Source organism: Copadichromis virginalis, linkage group LG23 (genome assembly GCF_057382275.1).
Source record: "Copadichromis virginalis isolate Kocher_CV1m ecotype Utaka linkage group LG23, C_Virginalis_male_GT1.1, whole genome shotgun sequence".
Taxonomy (NCBI): domain Eukaryota; kingdom Metazoa; phylum Chordata; class Actinopteri; order Cichliformes; family Cichlidae; genus Copadichromis; species Copadichromis virginalis.
In genome coordinates, this window is record NC_140639.1 from 49,061,046 (window position 1) to 49,077,854 (window position 16,809).

General features: G+C 43.3%; 1 protein-coding gene across 2 annotated transcripts; it reads left to right on the forward strand.

The window, feature by feature from the left end:
* The first annotated feature begins 2,784 nt into the window (after window positions 1–2,784).
* Window positions 2,785–10,075, forward strand: LOC146682026 (protein NLRC3-like). 2 transcript variants are annotated; one of them, XM_085448465.1, is made up of 3 exons: window positions 2,785–3,904; window positions 4,009–5,794; window positions 9,898–10,075. In XM_085448465.1, the coding sequence occupies exons 1-3, from the start codon at window positions 3,631–3,633 to the stop codon at window positions 10,073–10,075; spliced, it is 2,238 nt and encodes a 745-aa protein (XP_085304591.1). In that variant the 5' UTR covers window positions 2,785–3,630. The 2 variants fall into 2 exon arrangements, with proteins under 2 accessions (XP_085304591.1, XP_085304590.1); XM_085448464.1 differs by lacking the exon at window positions 2,785–3,904 and adding an exon at window positions 6,890–7,141 and having other exon boundaries at window positions 4,136–5,794; window positions 9,898–9,962.
* The last annotated feature ends 6,734 nt before the right edge of the window (window positions 10,076–16,809 follow it).

Genomic DNA, 16,809 nt, shown 5'->3' on the forward strand with positions numbered 1-16,809 from the left:
GCACTAATCATGGCAGCACAGGAACAAGCTCCGAGCACAAGACCCATAGAGCCCGGGGTCTACATGGGTCTTTTTGGGGGGGTTGTGTTGTATTAATAGTGACTTTGTTTCTTTGGACCAAAATCTTTTGTTTTTCAGTTCAGTTGCAACATTGACTAACACTAATGCAGGGGTCGGCAACCTGCGGCTCTTTAGTCCTTACAGTGCGGCTCCTCGTGGTTTGGGAAAATAAATTAAAGTATTTAGCTGAAGTGTATTTTATTTATGTTCTTTTTTAACTTGTAGTTCTAAATTGGAAGATTATTGTGATATTGAAATATAAAAATAAAATTATATTTTTTTATTTTTTCATCGCTCAAATAAGCGTCACACTCGTGGAAGCCGGTGTACCCGCCGAAACGCCGTGCATTTATCGAGACTTTCAGCCCCAGGTAGGCCAATTATGGCTCTTCGGATCCACATTATGTCAGCAGCTGTTCTCCACCGTGAACTATGTTAAAAACAAACACCGCTCACGCCTCACAGACGACAGCTTACAGTCCTGTAAAGATGAAAGTGACTTCGTACAGCCCCGACCTGCAGACGCTGTGCGCAGAGGTTCAGGAGCAGAAGTCCCGTTGTAAACATATCACGGCAGACCCGACGATGTTTGCATGAACACGCTTTTCAGCTTCTCTTTATTGACCACTTTTCACACACGGTTGCTGTACGCACACAGCCGGCTGTAGCTTTGCAGCTCACAGCCCGACACACAACAGCACAGACGTTAAGGCGGCGAGGCGTGATTGCCGCTCAGGTGCGTCCACCTCGCCGCTGCAGACCACGCCCCGCCACACACATTAACCAGGTAAAATACATATTTAGGCAGAATTTTGCAAATATCTATTTTTCATCTTTCAGCAGCATAGAGCTTTTTTTCCAATTATTTTTTAAAAGTCAGGTCAAGGCTCCAAAAGCCCAAAGGAGATATAAGGGTGGCGGCTCACAGCAGTTTTTGTTTGCTACATCATTTTAGTTCAGCTGGGTGTCTTTCCTTTGGTTATATTTCTTTAAGAGTTCAAATGTGTTCATTACATAAATAACATGTAATTTTCTCTGTAGCACTTCATGGATTTCATAAGCAACACACCTTAGTTGTTCACACAAAGCATAAAGGTAAAAACAGTATATACAGTGTTATCTTCATTCTAGATGTCAAAAAGTATTTGTGGCTCCCAGTGTTTTCTTTTGCGTGGAAACTGGCTCCAAATGGCTCTTTGGGTCCTGAAGGTTGCTGACCCCTGACCTAATGGTATATTTTTTTTAGCTGGATCGTTCTATAAAAACATGAATCAAATCTGAGAAAAGTTTCCACCTGACCTGTTGAATGTTATTGAAGCCAGAAGTTTGCCTTCATACTGTGTTTCTTGCATGCCTTTTGTGGTGTACTAATTGATGTGAAATGAATGCAATGTGGTTGTATTTGCAGAGGTCAGAGGTCACAGTCTCCAGCATCCAGCTGTGTGTCTGTGAGGAGTGACTGGTCCAAAGAAAAAGTTCCTCCACACTTCAGTCATGAACCTGCAGCAACAATGTTCTTCAATCATGGAGCTCAGCTGACCATGTAAGAGAGCTGCTGACTCAGAGTTCAAAGGTTGTTTCTATAAATGTTCTACCAGTGACATCATAAATGATTCCTAATGGTGGTCCGGGTACGATAATGCTAGTATCAATCGTAGTAGTAATGCAATCCAAGGTAATGATTTCTTCTCTGTTGCTGTGAACGTCTCTGCAGCCGTCTGTACTCTAATCTGAGACAACTATTACTGACAGAAACCATCACATCATCCAGTTTGTGTGTTTGCAGCTGCTTAAAAGATTTTAAACAGAGATTAATCAGTAATTCATGTGATGTGTTTGTGTTTGCAGAGGTCAGAGGTCACAGTCTCCAGCATCCAGCTGTGTGTCTGTGAGGAGTGACTGGTCCAAAGACAAACCTCCAGTCTTCAGTCATGAACCTGCAGCAACAATGTTCTTCAATCATGGAGCTCAGCTGACCATGTAAGAGAGCTGCTGACTCATTTACGGGTGTTTGAAATTCTGTGACCACTTTGTAATTTTAGTTTATATTTTAAAGTGTTTTTATTTGTAGTTGCCTGTATTTTTATTACACTGTGTGTAACGTGGTGGTTTGTGCTGTTTGGGATTGTTTTGGTGTATTTGTGTCAGAACATCAGATAAATGATTTCATCACATTTTAAAAGAAAGTATCAGGATAATAATCTGAACTGAGTCATCAGAAATAGAAAGATGGTCTCAACAGGCCACTGAGCTGATCTCCAAAGAAATGCAGAAGATTGAAGAGTCCGAGGCTGTTTATTTGTCACAGGCATCGTCATACACGTACAACACAGTGAAATGTGCTGAGCTGCTCCTGTGACTGGACAAAACATTAGAAACAATCATTAAATGAAATAATGAAACATTGTGCAGATGTAATGTTAAAGTGCTTTGTGCCACATTAGCACAGCATGTACTGACAGAGCAGTGCAAGCAGAACAAAGCAAATGAGCAAAGTGATGTAAACAGAGTAACTGAACAGAGTGAGCAGAGTAATATCAGCAGTAATGAAGCAGCAGGATCAGTGTAGCAGCGTGTGACGTCATAATGAATCAGGTATGATCTGAAATATGACAGTGAGACAAGAACATGATGTAAGGTCCTGTTTAAACCCTGATGGTGATGCTATGAGGGGAGCATGTTCTGATTTAGGACTTGGATGGTCTGAGGATAGAAACTCCTCTCTGTTTGTGTCCTGATGGTGCAGAAGCTTCTGCCTGATTGTAGAAGGAGCTGAAGCCAGCATCATCCCAGAGGTGAAGCTCCTCTGTGTGCAGACCTGAGGTCAGATTCCTCCAGGCTGATGTTCAGGATCTACAGAAACGTGTGGTTGTAGTTATTGCTGCACTGTGTGCTGACAGCAGATACTCAGAACAAAGCGCTGCACACGTGTTCTTTACAAACATCTGTACATATAAAATATGGATCATGGCAGTGAATGAACACGTTTCTGTCATTTGTTTCATTGGCTTCTTTTTTCTGCCTGTGTTCATGTGATTAATGTCTAACACATAAACAGGTTTGTAATCAAACATCACATCATCAGGGAGGCATCATGAAACAAAGTTACTGCTGGAGGCTGAACTCAATTTGGTGGCAATGTTCAAAAATATCACTCAGATCATTTCAAAGCTTTTAGTTCTTCTTCTTCACTTCTGTAAAATAATAGAAAGGAAATCAGAACCCAGAAGTTCACTTCCTGATGACTGAACTCTTTCAAAATAAAGCTGAAAGCTCTGAATGTGACACCGCTGCTCCACCACAGTTTTTAGAGGAGGTCAAAGGTCAGTTGAAAGTGATGGATCCCAAACTTCCAGTACATCCAGTGAAGGACATAATCAGCTCTGTGATGAAGGCTTTTACTGTGGAGTTTGTAGGCTGATCACTCTGTGTTTAATAAGACAGGCAGGAACAGCAAAGGAAACTTGGATTCTGAACTCAAACACAAGTTTCTCCACTTTGACTTTTCTCTGTGACCATCAGAGCTTCTGCACAGTGTCATCAAATCTGGATGTTTGTCACTGACAGTCAATGATTTTAGTGATAAAGAAATGTGTTCACAGAGGGAGGAAGAGGAAGAGGAGTGGTGTCTGTGAGGAGGAGCAGCTGTCCTGCTGTGCTTTGTGTCAGGACGTCCTGAAGGATCCAGTCTCTACCAGCTGTGGACACTGGTTCTGCAGACAGTGCATCTCCTCATACTGGGACCAGTCTGCTTCATCAGGAGACTGGTCCTGTCCCCAGTGTGGAGAAAGATCCAGAAGCAGAGCTGGACTGCAGACAGCCAGTCAGAGCAGCTGTGTACAAAGTAAGACTGAACATCTGTCTGCTGATGGACTCATTTCTGAAAACTGGACTTCTTGTTGTTGTTCAGACATTGAAGAGTTTTCTTTCTGTTTTTCTTTCTTTCAGCAGATGTTGGTCTGCAGGAGGTTTTAGATGAACATAAGATCAGTCTGAGGAGGAGATGTGAACGTGTGACTGAAGGAAGTGATGAAACAGGAAGTAGAACCCTCCTCAACAGGATCTACACTGAGCTCTACATCACAGAGGGACAGAGTGAAGAGGTTCATAGCCAACATGAGGTGAGGCAGCTGGAGACAGCTTCCAAGATGGACGCCCTCCATGACACTCCAATCAGGTGCCAGGACATCTTTAAAGCCTTACCTGACCAACAGAGACCCATCAGAGTGGTTCTGACCAACGGCGTGGCTGGTGTTGGAAAAACCTTCTCAGTGCAGAAGTTCACTCTGGACTGGGCAGAGGGCTTGGAGAACCAACATGTCAGTGTGGTGGTTCTGCTTTCATTCAGGGAGCTGAACCTGATCAGAGATGAGCAGTACAGTCTTCTGGAGCTGCTCCATGTTTTCCATCCAACATTACAGAAGGTCACAGCAGAGAAGCTGGCTGTCTCTCAGCTTTTGTTCATCTTTGACGGCCTGGATGAAAGCAGACTTTCATTGGATTTCACCAACAGGAAGCTGCTGTCTGATGTCACACAGAAGTCATCAGTCAGCCAGCTGCTGACAAACCTCATCCAGGGGAATCTGCTTCCCTCGGCTCTCGTCTGGATAACTTCCCGACCTGCAGCAGCCAATCAGATCCCTCCTACATGTGTTGACAGGCTAACAGAAGTACGAGGCTTCACTGACGCCCAGAAGGAGGAGTACTTCAGGAGGAGATTCAGTGATGAAGAGCTGTCCAGCAGAATCATCTCCCACATGAAGACATCCAGGAGCCTCCACATCATGTGTAGAATCCCAGTCTTCTGCTGGATCACTGCTACAGTTCTGGAGCACATGTTGACTACAGAGCAGAGAGGAGAGCTGCCCAAGACCCTGACTGACATGTACTCACACTTCCTGCTGGTTCAGACAAAGAGGAAGAAGAACAAGTACCACGAGGGACATGAGACGAGTCCACAGGAGCTGACGGAGGCTGACAGGGAAGTTCTTCTGAAGCTGGGGAGGCTGGCGTTTGAACATCTGGAGAAAGGAAACATCATGTTCTACCAAGAAGACCTGGAGCAGTGTGGTCTGGATGTGACAGAGGCCTCGGTGTACTCAGGAGTTTGTACAGAGATCTTCAAAAGAGAGTGTGTGATCTTCCAGAAACCAGTCTACTGCTTTGTTCATCTGAGCATCCAGGAGTTTCTGGCTGCAGTCTACATGTTCCACTGTTTCACCAACAGGAAGTCAGAGGTGCTGAAGAACTTCTTGGGAAAAAAATACAAAGAGTCATCTCTGGATGATTTTTTGATGGAAACACTAACAAAATCCTTCAGGAGTAAAAATGGTCGTCTGGACCTGTTTGTCCGCTTCCTTCATGGCCTCTGTCTGGAGTCCAACCAGAGACTCTTAGGAGGTCTGCTGGGTCAGACAGAGAACAGTCCAGAAACCATCCAGAGAGTCATCAAGAATCTAAAAGGAAGGAAGACAAAATCCTCTCCTGACAGAAGCATTAACATCTTCCACTGTCTGATGGAGATGAACGACATCTTATTATCTCAGGAGATCCAAGAGTTCCTGAAGTCAGAGAACAAATCAAAGGAACTCTCTGAGATCCACTGCTCAGCTCTGGCCTTCATGCTGCAGATGTCAGAGGAGGTTCTGGATGAGTTTGACCTGCAGAAGTACAAAACATCAGCAGAGGGACGACGTCGACTGATTGCAGCTGTGAGGAACTTCAGAAAGGCTCGGTGAGTCCAGATGTGATCATTAATATTATCAATTAGTGATAGTTTAGTTACTCAGTCACACAGTAATAAATTCTTCTTGTTGTTTTCATGCTTTTAAAAATGTTTTGTTTTTTTATCAGAACACTACATTTGTATTATTCTGGCAGAGACCTTGGTAGGAGAGTGCACCTTCACATGTATGTGGGTGTGTAACTGTGAGCTTTTCACCACGTCGTCGGTTTTTAGTCTTACGCTGAGTTTGCAGTCTGACATGTTTTATCTGTGTGCTGTTTCCGCTTGGTCGTGTTAACACGGTGCAGCAGACAGTAATGAGACTGTTGCTCATGTCTGTGCTGCTGTTGGTCTGTTAGCATTGCTCCTTAGGAGAGAAGACTGAAGTGAGACTTTACAAAGAACGTGTTTGTAGTAAAGTGAAACTGTGTGAAACAGTGAAGATGGTCCAAAGCAGCCTCTGTTTGTGCTTCTGATCACTGCTCTTTCTGTCTGATGTTATTGTCTTTATCTGGGCTCTGATTGCACTTTCTTAATTTTTCCAACTAATTATTGAACGTGTGAACAATCACATTATCTGTGACATCATCACCATCAGCATATGTGCTTCAGTTCTTTAGTTTTTCTTTCCTCTGTACTAAAGAGCTGAGATGGACAGCAGTGTGCCAGCATACATCCAAAATTAGAGTCAAAGGTCACTGCAGGTCATTATTTTTAAACTGTCACCACTCGTGACTCCGCCCCTTTACAACAAAAGTCCCACAAACAGCGTGTGAGGTCACGAACACACCACAGCATCACCAAGTCACAAGGACGAGGCTCTGACAGGGACGACTCACAGCAGGAAGAGGTCAGTCTGTGCCCGTTGGCAGAGTGTTGGGCGTGATCACGTCGTATCTGCATTATTTGGTACGATCATCATAGAAATGATCAGAAATCATCACCAGACGAGAAGCTGAGCTTTGATTACTTGATGCCAGCATCATCATCATCATCCCTGGTGGTTGGTGACGTGTAGCAGCAGTGAGTGGGCCAGAGTGATTTGTGTGTTTGTTTTTCTTAAAGTGGATTGTTGAGTCATTCTGGCTCGTTTTGGTTTCACAGCCATCCTCCTCACCTGGATGCTGACTTGCCACTTAGTGAGAGCTCTGTGGAGATCTTCAGGTTCGCCAGTATAGTCGAGAGTCACTTTTATTCTTTTGGGACCCGACGCTGGAGATGTGGAGCTCACAGGGGCCTTACTTGCCGAGTTCTTCAGCGTGATTTCTCCACGGTGAACAGGTTTACCGTGGAGCACAAGAAAGCTGACCTTATTGCTTCGATGGAAACGGAGTAAGGCCGAGTTTTAGGACCACGGTAAGAAAAATATTCCCGATCATTTTAAGATAAAGTCGAGGTTAAAGTCAAAATTGTATTTGGAGAAAAAAGTTGAAATGTGGAGATTTGATGTTTCAAGACAAACTGCCAGGTTTGCTGTCCCCTCTACAAAACGCTTTGTTTAGATGAGTTAGTGAAACAAAGTGATCCACCGTCTTATGATAATAACTTTATTTCTAAAGCGCTTTCAAACAAAGTGCTGAACCAATATTTCATCATCCAGTTTTGCAGCATCCATCCTCTTTATTGTATGAAGGTGGAACCATCGATAACCTCGCATCCGTCCATTACAAGACATTTGATTTTGTACAAATCTTCCAGATTTGTGTTTTTCAGCTTTCTGCACCATCCTTTCAGCATCTTTATACTTTTCACCACACTGTGTTTATATAACACATGGATGTGTAACAGGAATCATTTCCCTTCTTTAGCTAACACCACTGCTGAAGTTTCACTGACTCAGAGAGTACAGCAGCTGTGGCACTTTGTCCTGAAACAGCAAATCTCCACATTTCTTCTTTATTCTCAAAGTCATTTTCACCTTTAATGTTGAAATTAAGGACATTATTTTTTCCTTAATGTGGCATGGGCCTTCTGTATAACAGAGACCCAGCAGTAACTAGTGAAGCCCAGTGTGAGGGTCTCTGTCTTTAAAATAATGAGAGCTGGTGATAAAGTGGTGGTGAGGGAATCACGGCTGAGACTGAACTTCGATCCGCCTCCCTGCATCCTTTTTACTTACCAAGAGAGTTTCCACAGATCCTTGTTACTGATGTGTACGTTCAACTGAGGGCGAATGTGGAAGTCGCCACTCAGACCACAGTAACGTCACACCAGACGCTCCCAGTTTATTTTGTCATTTTAATCAATGTACAGTTGGGAGGTCGCTCGCTGACGTTTGTTATGGCTCCATCAAGGAACCTAATAGATCTTTCTGTAGAGCTCTCTGTGGCATGTTTGACTGAAATGTGTTTTCTTTGGTTCCCATCATGAAATCTGTCTTAAAGAGAACTAAACCTCAGTGCTGGTTCTGGTGTGGTCAGCGAGTCCATCCAGACCCTTCAAGACTGTTTTTCTTGGACTGATTAGGACTTATTTCAAAATGCTTGTGTGACTTGGATAAATTTACAGACTGTGCACATGTGCACTGGCTCCAGACATGGGGTTGTCCTGCATAGTCAGTGGTGTCAGTAAATCATTAAGTAAAATAATATGTAACTAGATTCCTTTGAAAGAGCAACCATGGACGACAAAGCTGGGCGGAGTCTGCTCTAAGACACCAAATGAGCAAATGTTTGCTGACCTGTATCAGTGATCACCTTTTTGTTGGCCTGGTCCCCCAGTCCTCCCACTCCCCCCGGTCCTCGGTGGATGCTGTCACTTCCTCTGACACTGGCTCACCATTTATGTTGTGTCAAAAATCAAACGTGAAGATCTAATTTACTCTAAACTCTCTGACTGTTACTAATATAGTCATAAAATATGCAACAACCACTGGAGATGGAGATGAAGCTTCAACTTGCAGAAAATAGTTTATTAAAATCAGTTTGAATAAACCCAAGGCTCAGAGCAAAAGAGACAAAAGCGCCCCCAAGTGGTCAGACAATAGACGAACAGAATAAACCCTATCAAAGACAAACACGCTGGAAGCATCTTTTCTAACACTCCAGTATTTATTAGCATTTATTATAAATTTATTGTGACTTTGAAGACGTTCAGTGTTTCCTTTGGTATAACGGAGGTCTGACTACAGTCCAGTAAACACACTGATTAGGATTATAGATTAAACTGCAGTAATACTTTCACAGTGTGCAGTGATGCACAGGTCCGAGTGGTTTTACACTGAAATTCTCAACAACAGGAAACTATAAGAATTTGTTACTCTAATAATAAACATAGAAGAAGAAAAACATTTTTCATTTAGAGTTGATGAATATAAATGAATTTGAACTTTACAAACCAATCAAAGACAAACTGATCCACGTGAGTTTATAACAATATTCAAAGGCTGCTGCTGGACACAGACAGGTAACATCATTTTGACTTGCTGTCACCTGGATCTGGAGTCATAAACACTGAAGCGCTGAACATTAATACAAGTCTGTTTCTGCCAACTAGTGATAAACCTGCAGACTAATGGCTCAGAAAGCTAAAACGAGCCAATCATTTCTGTGTTTAGTTCCCCTGAAATCAGATGTGATATCAGCAGCTCTGAGTTCATTCATCATTATTGTCCAGTGATGAGATTTCTGCTCCGTTTGGTGACAGTCAGCAGATTTTTCCTGAGTGTGGACGTGAACAGTAGTACCTGACAGCAGCAGGTAGCAAACAGAGATCGTCTTTCCAGCTGGAACTCTTCACTGAGCTGAGCTCATTCAAAATGTTCTGGATTCAAGACAGGAAACAGTCCACATGTGTGTCTTCACTCTGACTCTGGATCAGATCTCACTGACAGACTGTGGACATTATGGAAGCCTAAATGTGACACCATCTTCCTCCTTCACTGCAGATTAAATCCAAACAAAGATTCTCATTAAAAGTCTGCAGGTCTGAGAGAGACTCAATCGTTGTGTCATGTCAAACACAGTAAGAGGAGCTGAAGCACAGATGTGAAGAGCAGATGTTCATCAGATTATGACCTCACTCTGTTTTGTCTTCATATACATTCAGTCTGTGTTTATAATGCAGACTTTCTGCTTTTATAATAACACATTTTGTATTTTCTATGATCACAGACTGGCTGACTGTGGACTCTCAGGGACTCATTGTGAAGTTGTGGCCTCGGCTCTGAAGTCCATCCCCTCCCATCTGACAGAGCTGGACATTAGTAACAACAAGCTGCAGGATTCAGCAGTGAAGCTTCTGTGTGCTGGACTGGAGAGTCCAAACTGTCGACTGGAGACTCTGAGGTGAGTTCACTGACTGCAGCTGTTGTTGTTTTTCTATATTTCTGATCTTTGATATTTGAAACGTTCTTTAGTTCCTAAATGTTCAGGATGTGTCTGAAGACAAATGTGTCTTTGAGTGCTTTCAGAAATGTTGTGTCTTTCCAAACGACTGAACAACAGTTTTTCCTCTTGGCTCCAAATAGAAGTTACAGACTTGAGCAGGGTTCATTTAAAGGCTGACAGAAGTGGAGTGGTGACGGGGAGATGTGTGTCTGGACAGCTTTTCAGCCTCCACAGGTTCATGTTGTGCTCCGTCAGTCAGTGAAGATGAAGTCAGTACTGATGAGGCTGTAGAGTGTGTGAGGGATGTGAATGAGGCTGTTGGAGATCTGATGATAGCAGATAAAAACAGGCTGCAGAGACTTTGAGCTTGTGTGGAAACAGACAGAGAAAAGAAAGACATGAATGTCAAAGCTAATAAAGGTGAAGTTAGGAGCTGTGATGATGTTCATGTATCAGAAGCTGATCGGGCTGCTACAGAGACGACCCACACAGCTGCTGTGGTGAGGTTTGTGTTAAAGCAGAGGAACACAGGCCCACACATGACAGCAAAGCAGGTTTCAGGCTCTGTGAGAGGATTTCAAACAGAAGCTGGAGAAGAGAAAGGACTACAGAAAGAAGGCAGCTGAGACCAGTCCAAGTGTTTCCATGGAGCCCAGTCTAACATTCATTTATACACTAACGTACAGAAGTGAACGGGAAAATGAATCCATAGTTTCAAATGTAGAAATAGTTCTCAGTTCATTTACAGAGTTTAATACAGTTCATGAGGAAATGTTCAAAACAGCAGCTGAGAAGAAATCTGCTTCACAAAGTTGGATCCAATTCCAATAGTTTGTGATGCACTTGAACGCAGCGTGAGCAGTTCACTGCCTAACCCCACAGAGACTGTCAGTCTGGACTTTTCTTTATTTCTATTGGCTGTCAGTGAGATTTCAGAGCAATCAGAGACTGTGGGTCTGTGTATGAAGTATAATTCATGTGCAGTTGTTGAAGTTGTAGAATGAGAAATGGCAGTTTGGGGTATTTCCTGCTTTCATTGTCCTGCTTGTGCTGATGAAAATGTTTATTGACGTGTGAATTCATTCTTCAACGCTCGATTCTGCCTGAACAACGTGAAAACTTTGCTTTGTGTAACACAATTCAAAGCACTGAAGCATCGACTTGTTCCATTATCCAACAATGGAAACAAGAAACACAGACAGCTGGCCTTCAAAGTAAAAGCTGCTCCTTTTGAAACATGTTGGTGGTAAAATGTAAGAAGAGCTGAAGCACATAAATGATCTACGTGCCAAAATATTAAACACAGTTGATATATTTGTGTGAGTGTTGTGATTCAGGTGTAGATGTAATAATGTACATATAGCAGAGTTTCCTCTTCTAGATCAGCTGATCAGAGTCAGGCCAATCAGCTCTGAGCATGCTCAGTCTGAGTTATGGAGCCACATACTATGATTCACCATGGCAACGGCATGAGCAGAGGCTCCGTGTGAATCCAGAGGAGCAGAAACATGAATGATGACAGTAGATGTTTGTGTGAAAGTGCTGGAAGCAAATGAGTGTGTGATGTTCTTTCAGTGTTGCACTTTGTAGACGCTCCCTGAGCACTGGTCTCACAGCCAGCTGCACATAGAGACCAGTGTTGTTAGTCCAGGTCAGAAGATGACTTGTTGGAATGAAAATGAGCTTGTAGTTTGTCTGCTTTAATAATGTGACTGGAAAAAGGTGTTGGACTTCAAATATGTCCATTTCTGTCACACTTCACCTTTAAAAGTGAAGCCATGTGGTTCCTGGAAGGAAAAACACGACTTTTTCAAGTCTTTGTCCTGTTTTTATGAGAAATGTACGACTTTAATGTGAAACATTCAGAGTTTTTTCTCTTGTTGTGTTTGTTTGAAGCTGCTTCCTGTTGGCTTCAGCTGTTTGGAGTTTCCATTTTCTAAACTTCTACATTCTGAACCTTCTTCAGCTCTGAACAGATGATGAAACACTGAATGATTTCAAGCACTTTGTCTAATAAACTTACATCTTTCATTCTTTATACAGATTGTGGAGCTGTGGTTTGTCAGATATTGGCCTTGATTATCTGGCAGCAGCGCTGAAGTCCAACCCCTCGTATCCCACAGAGGTGGACCTGAGTGGAACCTACAGCAACCTGAAGGATTCAGGAGTGAAGCATCTGTGTGGTTTCCTGGAGAATCCACGATGTCGATTTGAAACTCTGAGGTCAGTCAGCATGTTTTAGTTGTGCTGAGATGAATATGATGTGAAAGTTGTGCTGACACTAAACTGCAGACATCAGGCTGATATTATACTGATCCACACTGAGGATCTTCATGGTAAAGTCTGTTTTCTTCTTCTCTGGTTTAGTCCATTGACTGCAGCAGAACAATGTTCACATTTCAAACAGTGATACTCAACGTATGGCCCGCGGCCCACACGCGGCCTGCCCACCTTTCCTGATTCAGAGAGAGGGGACCCTGATTAACTGTGTAGCTTCTTCCTCACAGTTCTAAGTATCAGACACAACAATGAATAATCCACAGCTGACTGTCTTTAGCAGGTCAAAGGTCACGGCACACAGCACTCTGTGAAACAGTTTGGAGCAGGAATTCTTGCACATTTACAAACTGACACTGCTGCACGGCATGCTGGGTAATGCTAGCTGCTCAGGTATGGGTGTGCTAACGGCTGTGAGACTCTGTGGCTGCAGAACACTGAAGAAGAGAAAAGAGAGGTGGAGGATGAAGAAAAGAGGCGGAGATGAAGCAGAAGTTAAGCTCCAGAGAGGAAATGTTTCTGTGTGGGTGGGTGATAGGTTTGTAGCTTGAACCTATTCGCTGGAATGTTGAAGACAATATAATTACACAGCAAGCAAGACACGAAGTAGGCAAAGTTCTTCTTGTTACTCATTCAATTCAATTCAATTTTATTTATATAGCGCCAAATCACAACAAAAGTCGCCTCAAGGCGCTTCATAGATACAGAGAAAAACCCAACAATCATATGACCCCCTATGAGCAAGCACTTTGGCGACAGTGGGAAGGAAAAACTCCCTTTTTACAGGAAGAAACCTCCAGCAGAACCAAGCTCAGGGAGGGGCGGGGCCATCTGCTGGTTGGGGTGAGAGAAGGAAGACAGGATGAAGACATGCTGTGGAAGAGAGACAGAGGTTAATAACAGATATGATTCAATGCAGAGAGGTCTGTTAACACATAGTGAGTGAGAAAGGTGACTGGAAAGGACAAACTCAATGCATCATGGGAATCCCCCGGCAGCCTACGTCTATTGCAGCATAACTAAGGGAGGATTCAGGGTCACCTGGTCCAGCCCTAACTATATGCTTTAGCAAAAAGGAAAGTTTTAAGCCTAATCTTAAAAGTAGAGATAGTGTCTGTCTCCCGAATCCGAACTGGAAGCTGGTTCCACAGAAGAGGGGCCTGAAAACTGAAGGCTCTGCCTCCCATTCTACTTTTAAATACTCTAGGAACAACAAGTAGGCCTGCAGAGCGAGAGCGAAGCGCTCTAATAGGGTGATATGGTACTACAAGGTCATTAAGATCAGAATCATCAGAATCAGAATCAGAATACTTTATTGATCCCTGGGGGAAATTATTTTTTGTTACAGTGCTCCATTTTAAACCAACATTAAGACAAGACAGACAATACGCTAACTAAGAATAGTACAATATATACATATATATACATACATACATACATAAGTCACTTATAAATAAATATTTGGAAAAGAAACATGTGTAGTTGTAGCAGCAAACAGTGTGTTAAGTGGATGCGTTGTACAGGGAGATGGCCACAGGCAGGAATGATTTCCTGTGTCGTTCAGTGGTGCTTTTCGGTAATCTCAGTCTCTCACTGAACGAGCTCCTGTGACTGACCAACATGTCATGGAGTGGGTGGGAGGTGTTATCCAACATTGTCTTTATCTTGGACAGCATCCGCCTCTCCGACACCACCTTGAGGGAGTCCAGCTCCATCCCCACAACATTGCTGGCCTTACGGATCAGTTTATTAAGTCTGTTGGCATCTGCGACCCTCAGCCTGCTCCCCCAGCATGCAACAGCATAGAGGATCGCACTGGCCACCACAGACTCATAGAAAATCCTCAGCATTTTCTGGCAGATGTTGAAGGACCTCAGTCGCCTCAAAAAATAGAGACGACTCTGGCCCTTCCTGTAAAGTGCTGTGGTGTTTTTAGCCCAGTCCAGTTTATTGTCAATGTGTACTCCAAGGTATTTATAGTCCTCCACAATGTCAACACTGACCCCCTGGATTGAAACAGGGGTCAAGTGTTTCCCGGTCTTCCTGAAGTCCACGATCAGTTCCTTGGTCTTTGCCACGTTGAGCTGCAGATGATTCTGCTCACACCACGTGACAAAGGAGTCGACCACAGCCCGGTAAGATAAGATGGGGCCTGATTATTTAAGACCTTGTATGTGAGGAGCAGGATTTTGAATTCAATTCTGGATTTAACAGGAAGCCAATGAAGGGAAGCCAAAACAGGAGAAATATGCTCTCTCTTTCTAGTCCCTGTCAGGACTCTTGCTGCAGCATTTTGGATCAGCTGAAGGCTTTTCAGGGAGTTTTTTGGACTTCCTGATAATAATGAATTACAGTCGTCCAGCCTGGACGTAATAAATGCATGAACTAGTTTTTCAGCGTCACTCTGAGACAGGATATTTCTAATTTTAGAAATGTTGCGCAAATGGAAGAACGCAGTCTTACATATTTGTTTAATATGTGCGTTGAAGGACATGTCCTGGTCAAAAATGACTCCAAGGTTCCTCACAGCGTTACTGGAGGCCAAGGTAATGCCATCCAGAGTAAGAATCTGCTTAGAGACCATATTTCTAAGCTTTTCAGGGCCGAGTACAATAACCTCAGTTTTATCTGAAATGAGAAGCAGAAAGTTATGCATGAGGGAGACCTGCCTGGAGCCAAGTGTCGTTCCCCATAGCACTCCTTTTATTGTGGTAACATGAATATGCATAGGGTCATTAACATATGACGTCTACATAGGTATACATGTGAACAAAGAATACTGTGTGTGTGTGTGTGGGGGGGTGTCAGAGTGTGACCCCATAAATGACTTCCCTAAACCTGCTGGTCTGGAAGTCCAACAGTTCATCTAAACAAAAGGCACTTAGCCTAAAACAGATACAGCCACGTTTATCCTGCCATAAAACAATAAAACAAGGTACGACCTCTTCCCATGCTCCCAGGATGTAGGTGTGCATTCCAGTGTGGAATACACACCAAGCCTTTGCAGCCTGCTAAAGATCACACATCCTATCAGTACACAATTGATTATACACCTCTAAGCATATATGGTTAAATATTTCTAAGCATAAATGACAATCAACAATACAAAACCTAACAGCGGGGCTCAGGCAGCTCTGCCCACACAGTGACAGTGAAGCAGGTGAAGAGTAATAAATGAAGACAGCAGACAGGATTTGATAAGCTGATGTACAAACATGTAGAAACGGGTCCATACAGACTGAAGCGTGTCTCCTTTGCATCTTCCATATTTGATACTGAGAGTTTCCAGAAGAGCAAACATCAAACACGCCTCCAAACATGTGACGAGTCAGACTGACATCATTTCTACAGAGAACAGTGTGAGCTCTCAGCAGCTCACTTCAATAAGAAGGACAAAGTGCAGCAGGAATGACTAAACCCACTAACAATCTGATATCCCCGTGTTCCTGTTGTTCTACAGCATCATCATTAATGCTGCTCCACCACCATCACTGCAGCTGACCAATCAGCTTCTGTCACGTCATGTGACGCTCTGTGACTCAGACTGGAGAAATGCTAAATGGCTAACCTGAAGCTAACCTGAGAAACAGTCAAAGTACTGATGATTCCTACAAAGTGTGTGTGTTCAGTATGAGATGAGTGTGAATGAAACCATGGAGGAGCGGGCCGTGGCTGCTCTCACACACGTTTGCTGCAGGGGCGGAGCTACAGAAATGTTCATAGGGGGCAAAATCAAAGCCATTATTGTTGACACATATGCAGCTGTTACATCCTGTAATATGCATTAAATATGGTTCAAATACATTAAATGCATTAAATATACATGTTTCATATAAATATAGTCTACAACGGTGTTTTCTTCAGCCCACATAAGGAAACAGTTGAGTCAGATAAAGACAGAAGGCCTTTTCCACGTCCCTCTGCTCAGTGTTAAAGTGCTGATGATGTTCAAGCTCAGGCAGCAGGAGGGATTTCTAAGCATCCTTCACTGATCCACAACAAAGGTCCAGAGTTTGATCCGTCCTAGTAGGACAGGAAACATACTGATAAGAGTTTCAAAGTGTCTTTGTAAGCAGACATGATTGAAATGAGCCAGTCTGAGTTTGGTTCCTGCAGTTTGTGCTTCATAAACAGAGCTGAAGCAGAGGCAGCGTGTGCCTGCTGTTATAAGAGCTGTGGAAACTCAGGTCAAAAGGACGTAACCACACTGCTGACAGTTCCAGGACAGTCACAGAGTTACAGCATCATTTGTGAACATAAAGACAGAAAGCTCATCCAAATGCTGGGATTAAAAGTCTGTCCTGGTGGTGTCCAGTCAAATACGTCTCTGTGAAAGCTTCAGTCCAACAGGCTCCAAAGTCCTTCTGCTCATTTCCTCGCCGGGTTCTTGATGCTCCTGTACCATCTCTCTGTCATCCT